Genomic DNA, 19,283 nt, shown 5'->3' with positions numbered 1-19,283 from the left:
GTAAACCAGCCTGAACCTCCAAGGGATGGACAGGGCATCCTCTGCCAAGGGATTGTCCTCCTGATACAGAGAGCAGAACTTCTCTACCTTGGCGTTGAGTCAGGGTGCCATGAGGTCCACTTCTGGAAGGCCCCACATCTCCACAATTTGATGAAACACTTCTGGACTGAGTGACCATTCTCCTGATACGGTAATACCACGACTCAACCGATCCACTACTATGTTCAGAGAGCCCTTGATGTGAAGAGCGGAAAGCTGGGTCAGGTTCCTCTCTACCCAGGAAAAGATTAGATTCCTAATCTTCAGGAGAAGTCTGGACCTGGTTCCTCCCTGTTTGTTCAGGTACAACATTGCAGTCATGTTGTCCATCTGCACTTTGACAGATTTCTCCCTGAGATAAGGGGCGAAGAGTAGCAGTGCCAGGTATATCGCCTTGAGTTCCCTTTGGTTGGAAGATCCTACTTCCAGGCTGCTCCATTGACCTTGAACAGTCCTCTCATCTAAATGGGCTCCCCATCCTGCTTGGGATGCATCCGTTGTCAACAGAGTCCATGGGTAAGATGGGGAAGCTGCTGAAGTTCATCCGGTCAGGTGACCAGGTTGTTGATGGGAAAGGCCCTCCGTCCACCTCTGGGGGGCGGAGGGCCTTCCATGTGGACGCAGCCCTGGCCAGGTTGATGGGAACAGAATGGAAACTTCCGGAAAGAGCTCACCTAGCCTCGAGAGTATTTAGAACCCTGTATCCGATTTCCTCATCCCAGCTGGATCGATGGGGACCTCCACCTAAGGTGGATATGGCCTTGGCGAAGTTCTCCCTTGGTACCTCTGGAGGACGGCTCTAATTTGCAAGACCTGCTGGACCAACGCATAGACGGACTCTCATGAAGTGTTATACGGCCTGCGCTATGCAAGCTTCGGTGGCCATATCCTCCACCATTGTGGCTGACAGTCTTCGTTCCCGACTTCAATAACTGGAACGAGATATCGATTCCAGGGTCCCTAGGGATGATATTCTCTCATCGATGTTCTCCAGATGCAGATCTGAGTTGAAATCGGGACATACCTCCCTCCAACCGGGACCGAGGGACACGTAACCGAAATCGTGAATGTCCCGCGGAAATCGGGACGGTTGGGAGGTATGTGTATGCAAAATCCCATTTAGCAAAGGGTACATATTTTGTAGCATGCTCCATTGTAGTCCACAGGTATGGCTGTATTTTTTAATAGAAGTATTGCTTTCTAGAGGAAAATATCTACAGGCATGCAGTGCCCAAGGAAGACTTTATGGCCACGTACTAAGGTTTTTTTGTACTGCCATACAGGATCTATACCCGTGTGACCTTATGGGCCCTTATACAAACTGTGACCAGTCCTTATGTATGTCGGTATGGGCCTTCATCAGACGTGTGCTATGCTCTTGTACCGTCCTCCCTACTTTACATCCTCTATCCTCTCCTTGATTGTAAATTGCCTTCCTCGCCTTTTAAGCTGCTTAGCATTGCAAATGATGCAAATCTACATAGCAGATGCAGAATAAAACCGTGAAAGATATATTAACCCGTGAAATAAATAGTGTAAATGAATAGTAGGCCCTGACAGCTAGCAGCTGGGACAAGTCATTGATTTTATTAGCATTTTATATCTCCTTATTAATTTTATACAATATTAATATTGTATGTGAACAACTCATATTCACATCAGTGGGATGCAAATTTCAGGATTTGCTAGCTTTCATCTTAACACTACAAACTATAGGCTAGTTGAGCAGATTGCAATGACATAACGTATGTTCTATTCCCATATACAGTATAACATTAGACCCTATACTGTGAGAACGTGTGGACGTCACATGAACAACACTCCCAGTGTCAGCCTGGGGCACCAGGGTCCACCCTCCAAGACCTGTGCATGTCTATATACAGGGGCGTAACTACCATAGATGCAGCCGAGGCGGCTGCCACAGGGCCCGGGACATTAGGGGGCCCGGTGACAGCTGCTACCGCTGCGTTTTTTGTTTTTTTTTAATAGGCCGTTACGAGCCCTATTCACTTGCCGATCCTGGCTGGGCCGGGATTGGTAAGTGACACTGCAGGCTCCACAAATACGATCATTATACTCGGGGGTCTTTGCAGACCCCCCGAGTATAATGATCGGCGGATCGGGAGAGGTAAGGGAACATAACAAACAGTGTTACTTACCTCTCCACGATCCTGCCAGGCCTCCGTCCTACTTGTCTGATGTCTCTGACATCACATGAACCTGCTTCCTGGGTCATGTGACGTCCGACGTCATAGAAGAGGGCCGACAGCGGACAAGACAGCGTAGGAGTCGGGGAGAGGTAAGAAACAGTAATTTTTTGTGTTTTTATTCCCCTGGGTCTCCAATTATTATACTCTGGGGTCTGAAAAGACCCCAGAGTATAATAATTGTTTATGGGTGTCCACTATGGGCTATAATACTGTGTGCAGGGGCCACTATGGGGGATAATACTGTGTGCAGGGGCCACTATGGGGGATAATACTGTGTGCAGGGGCCACTATGGGGGATAATACTGTGTGCAGGGCCACTGTGGGGCATACTACTATGTGCAGGGGACACTATGGGACATAGTACTGTGTGCAGGGGACACTATGGGCTATAATACTGTGTGCAGGGGCCACTATGGGACATAATACTGTGTGCAGGGGACACTATGGGCTATAATACTGTGTGCAGGGGCCACTATGGGGCATAATACTGTGTGCAGGGGCCACTGTGGGGCATACTAGTATGTGCAGGGGACACTATGGGCTATAATACTGTGTGCAGGGGACACTATGGGCTATAATACTGTGTGCAGGGGCCACTAAGGGACATAATACTGTGTGCAGGGGCCACTATGGGCTATAATACTGTGTGCAGGGGCCACTAAGGGACATAATACTGTGTGCAGGGCTTACTAAGGGACATAATAGAGTGCGGAGGAGGGGGTCGGTCGAGGTCTTCGGCGTCGGTTGGGGGGGGGGCATGTCAAAAGTTCGCCACGGGGCCCGCCATTCCTAGTTACGCCACTGTCTATATTTAAGATGTATCATCAAGATCTAAGATCAATAGTGTTTGGAAACTGTTATATAAGAAAAAGATCTATGTCATCTCCAAAAGAAGCTCTGGGAGGATCCTGAAGAAGGAGTGACCTCGCGGCCTTCCAGAAGATCAGGCATAATACCTAGACCATTGAAAATCTGTATGTGTATTTCTACTCATATTCCATTGCTCACGTGATATTTTGTTTACTTCTATATTGGATATGCACAAAATAAAACCCACATAAATAACGTGAATGTATGCTTTATTTTTTATATCAATAATATGCATCATGACACATTATTTTTATCTCCTAGGCATTTCCATATAACCATATAACATGTCCCGCTCACGTGGCTGCCAGCATGTGAGCACCTAACAGAATGAGAATGGTTTCCGTTAACCATGTACATTGCCTGGGGGTGATGACTCTGGTAATGACCTACATTCCCTCTGTGAGGGTCTCATGACATCCCCTCTCCAAAGACAGGGCAGCACAGGAAATCAATTATTGTGTTACACGCTCCCGGACTATGGTGGCCCAAAAACCCCTGTGTCCCAAACATACAAGAAGATTACGCTGATCAACGTCGCATGTAGTAATGAGGATTTAGTGCTAAAATAGAAAAAAAAAAAACATAGTCAATGTCTTGTCTTTGTTGAGGGATTAAAAATTCTATTTAGCTTCTTACGCTAAGGTCACCGTAGTGTCCGGTTCATCAGAGGACCAGAGCAATGGATAGGTGGAACGCTAAAATAGCAGCGAGCCAAATGGGCTGAGTAAAGGTCCTTAGAAAGAATATGCGTATATGTTCTTGGCTCTCTAAGGATCAAAGCCAACCCCATGTCACACTGTCATGTCAAAAGTGTTATAAAACCAGAGATACCATTCAGTACATTCAGTCTCTCCCATGCATGTATGTAATATACTTTATTAACAGATTTTGGCTCCTTTCTGTGAAATCCTGCATTGTTTCACTCTTCTCCTTGTTTCTGTATTGGGAGCTGTTCCTGCCTCTCACTGATGTTACTGTGTATGGACGGGGCTGTGTAATATGGAGAGAAAATTAGGGTGGAGGAGGGTCAATGCAAACAGTCATATCTCAGACATTATAGAACATACAGACTTGCTTTTGGCGTCATATAAAAGAGGAGATTCTCTTCTTTCATATGACGCTAAGATGCTATACTATATATACTAAAATATATTATACTGTACTACATTATTTCCAGAGAGGATATGGGTTGAAACAGCTCTCAATACAGAAACAAGGGAACAAATAAAGAGATGCAGGATTTCACATCAAGGAGACAAAATGTGTTAATAAAGCATAATACAAAATATATTAACGACACGAATACTGGAAGAAAATCACAAGTTGTCTGCAAGATTAGTTACACTTTAATTACTAGGTAGAGGCAGGGCTGCATTAGCAATGAGGTAAAATGAGCATCTCGCCTCAGGCAGCAGGCTGCAGTTTGTGTAAGGTGGCAGCACTAGTCATGCCTCCTCTGTACCTGGCTGCCACTGTTCCATTAGCAGCAGAGACCACCACCGCTCCTGCACTAAGGTTACATTAGCTGAGCATAGTCTGAAACAGGTGAAAGACATCAAGTAAATGTAAACATAAGAAACTGTACTAAAAACTGCATCTAAGCTACATCCAGTTTTAAGTACTTCCAACTGCAACATGTGAATGCTCCTTAAAAACATGGAACATTCAGGAATGTGAGAAAGCTGAGTGGCAATCGCTATAGAAGCTGCGTATTAGCTGCTAACAGTAAAATGAGGTTCACGCTTTGCGCCATTTTAGCATCCTGTGATGTAGAATATTTCTAAAATTTCTTCACATATAGAAATATTACAGGTGAAAATAAAATTAACCAAAAAAAAGCCTGTCAACGAATAAACAAATAGTTGTGGAAAGTTTTATCCCCTATAAGAAACAGAGCGGCATTTTACTGTTATCGTATATGCAAACTACACTGAGAATCAGAGGCAGTCAGGAAGGAGGGGGAGGGGAACATACGTCTGCCAACAATGGTGTCATTGTACTATGGATGCCATGCTCGGGGTCTGTCATTACAAGAGGCAGTTTACCAGAGAAGCAAGCATCAATGTGACACATTCATGTTCCCGCGTCTCTCGCTCAGGATTTTATACGACACTTATGTGTATTTCTCCTGCATGTCAGACACCACACCAGGAATAGTGTCGGTGGATCTGAGAGTTGATACAAATTTTTTAAAACTTAGTTTTTGCTTAATTATTAATGCTTATTTAATTTTTTGACTTTGCAACATTTTCTAAGCTTGCAGTCACACATAAATTTATTGCAGAAATTTCCATAACGGTCTCATTCATCTTGTAGAAATCCATATGCTTGTTGAATGGAACAGATTTTTGCAACAATCTGCTGCATGTGAATTCATCCTACGGCTCATCGGCCTGGGGTTCGCGTGTCCTTTCAGAGCCTCAACGTATACATCGAAATATAGAAGACTGGTGGCAAGAAAAAAAAAACATCTAGTCCATCTAGTCCCTCTTTATGTTATTTTTATCGTGGTTTGGGGGATCCTCAAAAACAGCCCCATGGATGCAAAACAGCTGTGATGTGTCCGTTTTTCATGGCTGTTTTGCATCATGGTTGTCTGAATAGAGCCTTAGGCTTGGTTGACATCTGCGCATGGGTTTCTGTTTGGGTTCCAATGATTGGAAACCTAATCCACATAAAAAAGTGGTTACCTAAAGAAACCCGCAGACCCCATAGACAATAATGGGGTCTATGTGGTTTCCACACGAAAAATGCAAAAAGTGCTGCTTGCAGAACTTTTCTCTCTGCATTTTTTATCCGGAGAGGGGAACGGAATGAACTGAACGCAAATGTGAACCAGGTCTTAAGATTTTACAACCACATCTGCTGGAAGGTTGTTCCAAACCTCAACCATTCTTTCAGTAAAATAAAATTTCCTGACATCGCTTCTGTTTCCCAATGATTTTCAGATGGCGCCCCCTTGTCTTATTAAAAACATTTTCCTCCTGATCCTTAAGGTATGTTCACACAATTTTTTTCAAAGACTTGTAAAGTTTCTGCCCCAAAACCCACATGGAAAGTTTTTGCAAAGCTCTTGCAACAAGTCTCTTAGGGGGCGTTCACACTACCGTCAGTGTCCGACAGGTAGTGTCTGCTCCTAGTGTCCGTTCAAAATCTCAGAAAAACCTGACATGTCGGGTTTTTTTGTCCGCTTGAAAAGTCGGACATATGTACATGCGGACAGTGAAGGAAGGGCACGGAGTGCAAAAGAACGCACCCGATCGCCATTTAAATAAATGACAGGTGTCACGGACACAGCTAGTGTCCGCTCCTAATGTCTGTGCGAGATTTTGAACGGACACTAGGAGCGGACACCACCTGTCGGACACTGACAGTAGTGTGAACGCCCCCTTATTCATGTCAATCTGCACCGTCTGTTTAATAGGGGAGTTGTTTTTTTCTGTGATTCAATAGAAGTCAATGGGAGGCTTTTTATTCAGCGCTGAAATTCCACACCAAATTCCTCCCCATTTTCCACCGTGTGAATAGACCTTTAGAAGGCTTTGTGTTATAACAAGGCTAAGTGGGACACTAAAGCCCCACTGGGTGGTTTAGTGCCCCAAATCATCCTGTCAGGTTCCCTTTAAATATTTCTCACTAGATGATATTTCCCGGTATGCTTACAACATACGTCTATGGGAACGTGCTCATATCTATACTCAGCTATTCTCAGCTTGACAACAATCAGTGTAACATCTGTAGTTCATCGAATGACGCCGGAATATTCTATCTATGATGATTGATAACAGAACTGTGCACAACACACCAGTCATTTCCATATGTAAATGGAAATATTCTAACTTTCCAGTTCACTGATGCCAATGAAATCGGTAGCCCTACACCTGTCTCCTTCATGCCCGTGTTCAGTTGTCCCAGATTTGCATATGATCATCTGGTGAATAGCCATGGGTTATTTCCAGCACAGCCTTTTACCCCCAGAGGGAAGACATGTGCATGGAAAATATCTTCCTATACAACAATGAAGATTCAATGTCCAGTCAGTTGCAATGACCATATCACATTGCTTAAGGATGGAGTTCCTCCTTTACATAACGCACCATGACATACACTAGTATCAAAATATACACAGTAATATAAAACTACCTCCAGCATCAGGTGCTTTAGTGGATGGACTGATATGGGAATTAGCAAACATTGAAAGAATTTTTTTATTAGCCCCCTGTACATTCTGTCCAGTTTCAGGTTGTTCTAAATTTGGATTGCCATAACCACAAGGGTCCAGGTGCTGCAGCGTTCTGCAACTGACTGCTGAGTGATGCTTGGGGGCTCCCAGTCTGCTTCCCAGGGGCAGCCCTTCAAGTCATTTAAGAAATCCTCTGGTTCACAACAAACATTTGACAATAAATGTATTAGGCATAGTTAAAGGTGTTCTACTATGAATAACCACTATGGGATACTGTACTGTATGGAGGGGCTACAGCGGGACATTATACTGTGTGGAGGAGCCACTATGGGACATTATACTGTATGGAGGGGCTACAGCGGGACATTATACTGTATGAAAGCCATTATGGCACATTATACTGTGTGAGGGGCCACCATAGGACATTATACTCTTAAAGGAATTGCTTAAAATCCAGAGGGGCCAGCAGGCATAACATTTAAAAAAAAAAAAAAAAAAAAAAAAAGCAACTCACCGGTGTCTGGTCTCTGACTCTGCTGTCTGTCACGGCAGCCCATTCAGTTACACACAGATCTTTGGTCCCAATCAGCAGCCTCAGCAGTCGCTGATGATGTCACTGGTCCCTCTCCAGCAACCACTGAGGCCCCCGATTAGCAGCAGCAGTCACATAGTGCACAGGGGCCCCTGGGGACCAAACTACAACACAACAAAATAGGCTGTGGACACTGGAATACCAAGGACATGTATGGTTTTTGTTTTATGTTGCACCTGCCCTGGGCTCCTCCAGTGTTTTTCCAATTCCTGAACGACCCCCTATAAGCTGAGCACAGACGTTGGATGTACGTGCCCAGCTTCATCCAATCACTGCACATGTGCGGTGGGCTCAGTGCATCTCCGTCAGGTGGCTTCAGTGCCATTTAAATATTTGCCTCAGGGAGCCAAAAACCTAAGGTGAAAATACCTGATCTCTTTTTTAATCTTTCTGGTATGACTCTTCCAGTTTCCAGTACCCGTTCAATTCTACAAAATGGCCATAAGTTCCTTGGACTAACCTGTCTACACTGTGCTTTGTTGGTCTGTGACACTCTCCTGCTCTTGGTTGGACCAGGGGCTGATCAGCTGTACTGGCCCGCTTCTAGTGCACGTATTATACACAACCCAGAGTCATAAGCAGAAGGCTCCGGTCCCTGTATTGGTAGCCATTGATACTGCAACTCATCTGTCATTGATTTCCATTGGAACCTACTGCCCGTTGATGTGTATAGTGCGGGCATCAGAATCAGCCCAACTGATCAGTGCGGGGCTGGCTGTGGCCCCCCATTGTTTAGATATTTATGGTCCATCCTTAGGATAGGTTATACAATCCTTTGCTCTGGCCAACCCCTTTAACTATGCATTTATTGTGAACCAGAGATGCTTTAAAAAATGCATCTGCACATATACCCCCTCCTCCAAGATGTAGGCACACCGGAGTTAATAATGGGATAATAACCCTAGAAAAAAGAACATCTACTCACATCTGTAACCGAGGTGTTGGTTTACCCCGTGATGCACTGTATTATATAGTGAATGTTTCATCCATGGCTTTATATCTTACACCTTTTGTTTACCAGTCTTTAGTCATGTCTAATAATCCCCATATAGTCCCACCTACCTTATCTCTTCGCACCTTCCATAGAGAAGACTGGAGAGAATGGACACAAAGCAGTGTAATGAGTTATTGTTGAAAGGTGTTATTTCCCCAATGAGTCATTATCACTCACTTCAATATTAAAGTGACCTTCTGTATTTAGAGAAGGTGCCATGACACATATAATAATATGTTAGCAGCTACCAGGGAACAATGTGGCCTTCTCCATCCTATATAGGATGTTAACACATTGCTGCGTTTCGGATGGTTCTTTATGGAGAAACTGGTACAGTCATAGGGATTAATGACCTGCAACAATGTACAGGAATATACCCAACGTACTGGTCACTTCATGTAGAGAGCTGTTGCATTATCTCCCAAGGGGGCCATTACTAAGGACCTTACTGTTTTAGTAATGTGCAATATGATTTGCACCGTTTAATACCGGGTTCTGGCCTTTCCAGCATCACGCTGGACACTAAGGAGTTAATTAGAAATGTCTGTGTTCCTATGCAAACATGAGTGACCTGTGCTCTGGAGGGGGTTTAGAGGTTTTTGGGTACCCCCAGCCTTTAGCCAGGGAGTCACTTCTTGTTCTAGACAGTCAGATTCTAATTAGCTACAGACAAGGAAACTAGGTTGTAGAGAACCTCAGACTCCTCAGACTACTTAATGGCAGGTAAGGTTAACAGGCAGTCCCATGTCACTGGACTCCAAGTTTACAGAACCAAGACTTCTTGAATCAAATTTACATTTTACATAATTGTTGAATCAATTAGGAAACGTAGGGGCCAGTCACATGATGGAAAGTAAAAAGAGATTTGAGGCAGTCTCCCTCCACTGATTCCAACCCCACAGCGGAAAGATAAAGCAGAGCTTAGGTTTTCTGTTACTAGTTTACTCGCTGTTTAGTATCAGAAACAATGGGTTAAATCACCAGCGGTCTCACATTAGGGGTTCAGCGTCTGAATCCCCCTTGAAGTCAGGATCAAATTTTTCCATGTGAACATAGCCTTAGGTATCCACAATCGAAACGGGCTCCAAGAATGGCTGAAAAGGAGACTAGGTCCCAAAGGTCACCCCAGTGTAATGAGAGAGGGCCATGCATATGGAGCTACACTATGGCCACATGATTTTCTGTCTGAAGTCCTGGCAGCCATAGTGACCAATGACTGCATGCTCTCTTAGGTAAAGCCTCAGTGTTACCCACGGATGGGCACTGACCAATACCCATACAGTCTGCATCAGACCCTGTAAGGGTAAGTTCACACGATGTAACGTTGAGCGTGATCTGGCATGTATACGGCTTGTCAGAGTTTGCGCGCCATAAAAGATCCCATTGATTTCAATGGGAGTTAGGAGCGTATACGCTGCTTAATTTTGCGGGCGCAAAATAACACGGCGTATACGCTCCTAACTCCCATTGAAATAAATGGGAGCATTTTGAGCGCGTCACTGGCCGGCACATGTATACGTGCCAGATCACGCTCAACATTACATCATGTGAACTTACCCTAAAAGGCCGACTTGTTATATTGTTGAGTGGTGCTAGTCATGGCCTGGCAGAAAGTAGAGAGCGATTTGAGGATGACTTTCCGCTGTGTGAACTTACCCTTATTCAGTTAGTATCTCCCTACAGAGAGTGACCTATAGAACATATAATAAAATGCATAACATAAAGATTATCTCTGCTGTATAAAATCATCACAAAAAAGCCAAAGTTTTTGTTTTTTATCATGGAGAGGATTTATTATACAAAAGTATAAAGGTGATCATCTGCCCCTCCCATCCAATACATTAATTCTTCATTCAACAGATTGTTTAGACAATAAATAATTAACAAGAAAAATAAGAAGAAGTCAGACACGCTACATAACACGGATGACGCGGTTCTCAGAGCCATCTCACAGTGTTCGCGATCTGTAATTCCTAACAGGATCCAGATAGTTTAGAGTTCTACAGATCACTGCCATATAGCACCATCACTCCCGATTTGGCTCGCCCGTCAGCCCTACCATAATTTGACAGCACACAGCAGATCCTATTAACTATTGGCACTTGGTAGGTACAGTAATCAACATGAGTTCCTGGGGGAAGGTGGGGGGGTTCACATATACTTAAAGGTGGTCTAAGGGGTCTTCTGGCACATGACATTTCCACTTGGTTAAACACCAGTGATTTAAGCTAGCTGTAGACTCTTGACTGCACAAACATGCATGCTCGGATCGAGTGTTCTGAATGCAGAGCGGGAAGAAAGCCATTGCTAGACAGCTCTGACAATAGTTTATCTTCCCTGAGAACAAAAGGAACAGAGATATTGAAAACTTGATCCTTCTCTCCTCCAACAACTGCCCTTGGGAAACCCCAAATCCTGGAAATCAGCGGATTTGACTGCCATTAGTGGAATGTGTACAGCCAGCTTTAAGAACATGGAGAGATGGAATCATACTTGTTATACAGTATCTGACATGTTACCATTCCTCAAGATCGGGGACTTACAAGCATGTATTAGTGAAAACCATCAGGTAATCATGAAGTAGACATAATGACAATGCCCGAAAAGGTGTGACATATAATACACCTTTATTTTACAGTGACTGAAATGGTAGTAATATGGAGAACCCCTTTAAGGAGGGGTCCTGTTTTCTAGTGAAGGGATGAACCCGTTTGAAGCATGTGGAATAATACATGAGGCTACATGACTAATGGTCTGTTTATATCTACATTGGAAGATCCATTACATGTTCCGCCATATTTGCCAGAAAAAATAATGCACGTTGCGTTATTTATTTTCCAGTATAATCACATCATGATGGCACCCATTATAAGTCAATCAGATGTGAACTGAGTCTTATAAACTGCAAATTCATGTATTCAGACCCAACAATCTGCTCACTGGTCTTGTGCCATCCCATTAGTGCCTAACATGTAAGTGGCGGCATATCTACTGTGGGCCTAGTATGTAAGTGTATGTAATGGCGTCTATTTGTATGGACAGACCAGTAACTTTACAGAATGGTAACATAGGACATATATGTCAGCGTTGGAACAAGTATCACCACCTCTTGCTGGCACATAAAGCCGTGTGTCAGTACATCATCCAAATTTTTTGATTTTTGTATCAGGAGGCAAACATGACCGAAATGGAAAATACTCGAGACTCCATTTTCCATGCCTAGGGTCTGCTGACACATTGTCCTAGTGATCGGTCTGATGAATGAGGATAAGCCAAGTTAAAATTATACTCCGTGTGCAGGTCATGGGTCCACACGAATGATACCAGAAATTTTTTTTTCACAATTAGATTTTTAGAAATACAAGTACAAATACAAAATGTAGGTCACTACAGGGAGGTCGCTTCCGCTTGTGATATTCTACATACTACTACTAATTTTATTATGGCAGGACAGGCCTATCACTCAGTGCTGTGCGCGTGTCTCAGACGGTTAATTCACAAGAGGATTTCTTTCACTGAAATGTACCGAGCGGCGGAGCTCGCATTAGAGACGTCGCACCCGACAGAACATTCTCATCATACAATTATCAGTAACAGAATACCCCAGCTAAGAAATCATTAGAATCAATTCCCAAAGCTGTCCAGTACTTATCATTATCAAACGCTCAATTACAAAATGAGTAAAAAGGCTACAAAATCCGAGTAGAAAATGCTGCTGCGCAGAATACAAATGGACCGAACCTGGCGGCCACATTGGGCGACGAAGGGCCTCAAGACACTACTCTGTCATGTGACGTGCATGTTCCCAGTGCACTTATTGGCCAATGTCTTTTTGTAAACCCTTGGACCCTTTGTAGCCAAAGCATTCACTTAGGCTAAGAGTTACACAAGATGCCAGCACCACAAACACCCCCTGAGGTAGACCCATCTCTGTTGTATTGCCTGGGGTACACCTCTCAGTCCTTTCTCCTTGGTTGGACACTTTGGCTTCATGTTAGCACCTGGACTTTAGGTTTGCTCTCCAAAGGACAAGCTCTTAGGTGCTGACCTCACAAACACCTCTGGAGCCTGAAGGAGCTTTTTCTTTTGTTTTTTTGCAGCTCGGACAAGAAAAAAGTTCAGCAGTCTATTGCACTGCGAGTTCAGAAATATCCGATATTATAAGCTGCATAACCCATCCACGATACAGACTGCCCAATTGTTGCCAATGTAAAATGCCAGGTGACAATTTTAGTCTCCATTTTGCAGCAGCTGTTGCCAAAAAGAGAAGAACATAGGTGAACTTTTGGTCACAGATTTTTTTTAAAGTTTTGTTAAAAATAAAGGAATGGTTTAGTAAACCATCTTCCCATCTCCAAGGCTTCACAGTTGACTTGGTCACATGAACGCAAAATAAAACGTACACTTACAGGAGGACAAAAAAAACTTCTGTACCTCTTACGTATCTCCTCCTTCCAGCTAGACCATCTTAGGTAGTGATACAACTGAGGAACTGAAACTGGAGAAAACACTAGTGGAAAACAAATAAAACAAACGTCCATCCTTCGATTATGCGATGATCTTCTGAGGAATGTCCACTGATGCTCTAAGAAATACAGCGTTATCACGTACATAGTTACGTTTTCGTATGTCCTCGTGAGAGATGAACTTAGGGTATCCAAAGCCAAGGGTGCTTTCATCTAAGGAATTTCGAGAGCCACTTGGTTTTTGGAAGTTCTTCCAGTTGGGGTCAGGGTTAAAGGTTTCTGTAATGTGTTGGGGTTTGGACAAGGAAGGGTCACTTTGGTCAAGTAATGAAAATGTGACACGGTATGAGAAAGGCCATTCTAGAAGGTTGTCGTACTCGCCAGGGAGGACTCTTATATAAACTGAAAGGTAGCTGCCTTCACCGCTGCCGTTACCATTTAGGAATGCAGAAACTTGGAGTTTGTAGCCATATCGGTGCGTATAAAATGGTGGGCTAAAGGACTCATAGTTGCCCCGGACCTTGGCTTCTTGCAGTTTGCGGGAGTAGTCGCTGATCTTCCATATAAGTATTCCTTCGCTGCTCACCGACAGCTCTTCCACCTGTTTCCTCAGCTCTATGATCTCCTGCCTCTGTCTGGTAACCAAGGAGGACATCATACTCAGGTGAGCTCTCATATTTTCTTCAAGATGTCTGCTCATACCAATCTTAGGGCACTAATAAAAAGGAGGAAATAGAACAAAGTTAGCATAACTTGCTGCCAAGTCTAAACTATATTTCTCAAAAATTTACTGGATCAATTTACTTCCATTTCTTCTTAGGATAGGCTAGGACCATGATGGCGAACCTACGGCACCCGTGTCAGAAGTGGCACGCAGAGCGCTCTCTGTAGGCACTCATCTGTGGAACAGATGATACGGTGTGGGACCAGTGTGCAGGAGATTACACTGTGTGGGGCCCACGGTGGAGCAAATTGTACTGTGTATCAGACACTGTGGAGCAGACTGTATTGTGTGGGGGCCCTGCACTATTTTTATCACCTAGTGTCTGTTATATAGCAGACAAGTGATATTATAACAGACTGTCCATAACGGTCCACCATTGTGGATCCGCACAGTATTGAGGATAAATTGCTGTTTTTGCACTTTGTGACAAATTAGTGGGTTTTGGGTTGCAGTTAGGGCACTTGGTCTCTAAAAGGTTCGCCATCACTGGGCTAAGATGTGTCAATTTGTGGCAGAAATTTCTCCGACAGTCCCATTCATCAATGCACATGCTGTAGAAATAACCCCATGTGTCAAATCTGCCATGTGTGAACATAGCCTTGTAGTAAGTCATATTAAGCATTATGTCGAAAACGTACCCTGTGTTTGCAGCCAGATTCTTTGAAAGGACACAGTACTAAAGCAGAACTACAGCTGTCCTTTAAATGTCCGCTCAGGTCTTCTCTGGCAATGCTGCCAATACCACACTGATTGGGACATGTGACGGGGTACCGTGGACACTGATACTGGTGACTCTGAAAACAGAAAATACAGACATATGGGTCAATATATCAAAGGTTTTCATACTTTATTATGACCATGATGATGTACTGCAGAATACAGCTAATACATTTTCTGTGTGCTCACAGACATCCTACAATCTTCTGCTATTATGTGTAGCCTATTTATGACTGTCTGCAGATTTCAACCTGGTTATTAACCAACTCTGATCAGACATAAGGATATCAAGGGTAAGATTTACAAAAGTCAGGCACACTTGAAAATGTTTTGCAAATGATTGGATTATTGTGATTATAATGTATGCAATATAAAATAAAAAAAAGGAATTATTATTATGCCAAAGCTTACAGGATTCAGAGTACTGATGTCACATTGTACAGGGATAATGTACACAGTGATGTCACACTGTACAGGGATAATATACACAGTGATGTCACACTGTATAGGGATAATGTACACAGTGATGTCACACTGTATAAGGATAATGTACACAGTGATGTCACACTGTACAGGGATAATACACAGTGATGTCACACTGTACAGGGATAATACACACAGTGATGTCACACTGTACAGGGATAATACACACAGTGATGTCACACTGTACAGGGATAATACACACAGTGATGTCACACTGTACAGGGATAATGTACACAGTGATGTCACACTGTACAGGGATAATACACAGTGATGTCACACTGTACAGGGATAATACACACAGTGATGTCACACTGTATAAGGATAATGTACACAGTGATGTCACACTGTACAGGGATAATACACAGTGATGTCACACTGTACAGGGATAATACACACAGTGATGTCACACTGTACAGGGATAATACACACAGTGATGTCACACTGTACAGGGATAATATACACAGTGATGTCACACTGTACAGGGATAATACACACAGTGATGTCACACTGTACAGGGATAATGTATATAGTGATGTCACAGCACAAGAATCTTCTATACAGTGATAACACAACACAATCATAATGCATATAATGATGTCATAATACATATAATGATGTCATAATACATAAATAGCATACAAAATGATGTCACATAATTTCCCCTCATTGGTTCTCAATGATTTGCATTAAATGTTCTCTGTTCTCCTTCACACATCCATGGTCATTATTTACTGCACCTTATATCCTTACATCTGAGTGGACCTGGGCTCCCTTGTTATACAGCGTTCAGAAGAAACTGTATAAGTCTATTGTCCGATTATAAGAATTGTTTTATTATATCAAAAGGGTAGTTTTTACTGGAAATATTGCTTGAAAGTCAAAGCAGTGTTTAATAGGATTCCCATAGGTAGAACAGCGATACACAAATCATTCCACCACTAATATATGATCCCTTCATTACCTGGATAGTGTCGAAGACAAACTCCTTGCTGCAGTAGGGGCATGGCTGAGTACGCTTGGGGCACTCGGACAGTGAATGCTGCGACAGGACGCGTCTCATCATTCGAGCGCCACACTTGTTCTCACAATAGACGCTTTCTTGGGGACAGGAGCCCTGGTGATCCTAATATAACACAGAGAAAACAGAAGGGGTTAATGTAAGGAACAAGCGTCCCCGTATACTGCGATGAGACAAATGAGTAAGATGTACTCAGCGTGAGAAAGAGGAGAGGCATTTAGAGGTTTGACACAGCTAATACATCAAAGATTATCAGTCTAAATTGTAAATGTGTAAGTCATTAGCCGAAAATGTGAAATATTAGACAGGACGCTGAGCTCAGGCAATGTGATCGGCACGACAAGGAGGATTTTTTAAGAGGATTGTGGAAATTGCCTTATAAGTAGATTGCGCCAACGAAAATGTAAACGTGGTAATAGTAAAATGAAGATAAATGGACATGCTCAATAAATAGACATCACAGAGTAAAGTGACAACTGGAAATAAATCTTAATAATTATACTGAACATGGCACTGGGTAAATAGTATTATTTCCACTACTCAGAGAGATGAGGGGGTCGGGCTATTATGGTCTGGCCATATGAATAGATGGCCATCTGGCTGGTCAGACTCTCCACTTCTGCAGTCATCATTTCAATAGGATTCCTAGCCACAAGGTTACCACAAAGAAAAGAGTATTTATGGACGTCTACTGACATGAGGTTAAAGGTGGCCATAGACCAAAAATATTGGCCAGGAAGTCAGGACACTTTTGGGTGGGTCTTCCAGATATCTTATGATCATCGCTCACCAAAGACTGTATGAAGAGCCCACTAAACTGTCTGGATCTGCCTCTGGTCTCCACCAACCACAAATGAATAGGGAAAAAGGGAATGACCATGTTGTATTCCAATAAGTCCATCCAATACTAAACTGGAGATTCCCTTCTCTTCATGAAATAAACATGTGTATGGTGGAGCCGGGAGCGGTGTTGGACTGGGGGGCCTAGAGCCCTCCAGAAGAATTCTTTCTGGGGGCCCAATGTACAGCTAATATTGTAATAGAGCAAATATTACCTGTATTACTATACACCTATACACAGTATTAGCCTGCTACCCTTCCTTGCCTTAGATTAGGGTCCCCTTAGCTCTATAAGCAAGGTGTATGGTGATGGGGTCCCACAGTGACTGTAAGGAGATGGAGTCCAGGAGGTCTCTATATCTAGATGTCATCACAGCCACCCAGTGCATCTATATATAATAAACTGTGTTGTTTCTTAAATATTCTATCCTAATATTCTACAAGGGATTGTCCTGTAACAAACCATTATAAAAAGGTAAAATATTTTTACTTTAATCTTAAAGGAAACGTCTGGTGACATATACACCAATCCCTATATCGGACTACTTCTTGCAGTCTAGGAGGCTTCCCTGCCACTTTTGCCCCAACAAACACAGAGAGACCCCTGTATGTGTCCATATATGAAGAAGATCGGTTGACAATTTCAGTTCTTTAGCTAGGTCAACCTCATAAAAAAGGGGATTGGTTTAGCTGATGAACCAAGCCAGTCCACCCTCTTCAAGAGAGCGAGGATGTCCTCTGCCTGAAGTGGAACTTCCTAGCGAGAGGGGATTAGGAAGATTTAATAAAGTGTATTAGCAAGTTTTATTCAATTACATTTCCAGAACACATTTGCAACTTTTTACATTTCTGGTTACCCCCTTTAATGGAATATTTTTTCTATCCAGTAAAAGAGGTATCCAGATTAGGGACAAACTCCAGGCATATCAGAAGATCCCATCTGTGTGGGGCCTGGGAGTTGGGATCTCCAACAATATCTAGACCAAACAGGCCCTCGTCTACACTTTGGGGCCTGTTTGTTCCAAACCTGCTTGTGTAGGACATTAGGGAAATTTTGGGATGTCCACTGATCCAAGATATCTAAAGGATATCAAAATATTACCCATGGAAACCCTTTTTTAACCTCTTCCACATAGAGGCCCTCCTGTATTCAGAAACTCACCTCATAGGCCTCTCCTGTGAAATCATTACCACAGAATTCACAGCGAACCTTGCGTTTCGGACAGTCATGCTGCATATGTTCCGGCAAGTCTCTGCGTATCAGTTTGGTGCTGCATCGGTTGGGACAGGGAATCACATTGAAGGCACAAGTATTGAGATGAGTCTAAGGAGAGAAAATCATCAGAAGTTACAGAAACGCACATTGTGATTCCTAAGGAACAAATCACCCTGAGCAAAATCCTTGTCAGAGGCTAGAATGCATTAAAGGAGGCCGTCGGCAAGAAACTTGAGATCACATTAGCCACAGGGCACTTTAGGGGACATTATGCGGAGCGTCATCATCCCTTTAGATAAGGACCATATCTTTTATAAAGCATTTTTTAAAATATGCAAATGATGCTCAAGTGCAATGGGGGCGTGTCAGAACATTCATAGTCTGACACGCCCCCATCAAGCCTCATTTGCATATTTCTAAAAATTTATTTTTCAAGGAAAAGGTGCACCTATTCAACTATCTAATGGAATGGCGGTGCTCAGCATAATGTCCACTACAACATACTGTGACTGGTTTGATATTAAGCGTCCTGGTGACAACCTTTAAAATAAATATACTATAAGATAGTCCATTTAAAATATGTATACTGCTACATAAGAAGTGTAATCTATAGAAGATGGTAATATTGTAATTTATTACAGAGCAGGTTTTGATCAGGTTTCTGTTTTAATGACTCATAACTGATTTTGGCAACAAAACCTGACTTAAACCTGCATGTGTGAGTATACCCTAAGAAAATGGGTTTGTCCAAGTGCCTTCTGATTCAGGAGGCTGCAAAGCTAGAAGCAGACATTTTTAACAACATGAGGGCTGATGCTATGTTCACATCTATGTCAAAGTCTTGGTTCGGAGCCTCTGGCATAGAGACAAAAATCCCGGTTAAAAAATCCTGACTTTTTCGTCCAATGATGTCTGAAAAAATAAGAAACCT

General features: G+C 43.0%; 1 protein-coding gene and 1 long non-coding RNA gene across 2 annotated transcripts in view; one reads left to right on the top strand and one right to left on the bottom strand.

Annotated features, from left to right (window-relative positions):
- LOC142194492 (uncharacterized) overlaps positions 1-19,283 on the top strand; it is a 182,846-nt gene that overhangs the window by 106,342 nt on the left and 57,221 nt on the right. The window lies entirely within an intron of this gene.
- Positions 10,681-19,283, bottom strand: part of TRAF4 (TNF receptor associated factor 4) — a 34,434-nt gene continuing 25,831 nt past the window's right edge. Inside the window, exons 4-7 of the mRNA XM_075263622.1 lie at positions 18,299-18,460; positions 16,240-16,401; positions 14,717-14,872; positions 10,681-14,069 (exon numbers count right to left, since the gene is read on the bottom strand). Of these exons, the coding sequence (XP_075119723.1) occupies positions 13,437-14,069; positions 14,717-14,872; positions 16,240-16,401; positions 18,299-18,460 (1,113 nt within the window). The 3' untranslated portion in view covers positions 10,681-13,436. The remainder of the gene's footprint in view (positions 14,070-14,716; positions 14,873-16,239; positions 16,402-18,298; positions 18,461-19,283) is intronic.

Source organism: Leptodactylus fuscus, chromosome 2 (assembly GCF_031893055.1).
Source record: "Leptodactylus fuscus isolate aLepFus1 chromosome 2, aLepFus1.hap2, whole genome shotgun sequence".
In the NCBI taxonomy this organism is placed as follows: Eukaryota; Metazoa; Chordata; class Amphibia; order Anura; family Leptodactylidae; genus Leptodactylus; species Leptodactylus fuscus.
Note: the sequence above shows the minus strand (reverse complement) of the source record. Positions and strands in the feature narration are given on the sequence as shown.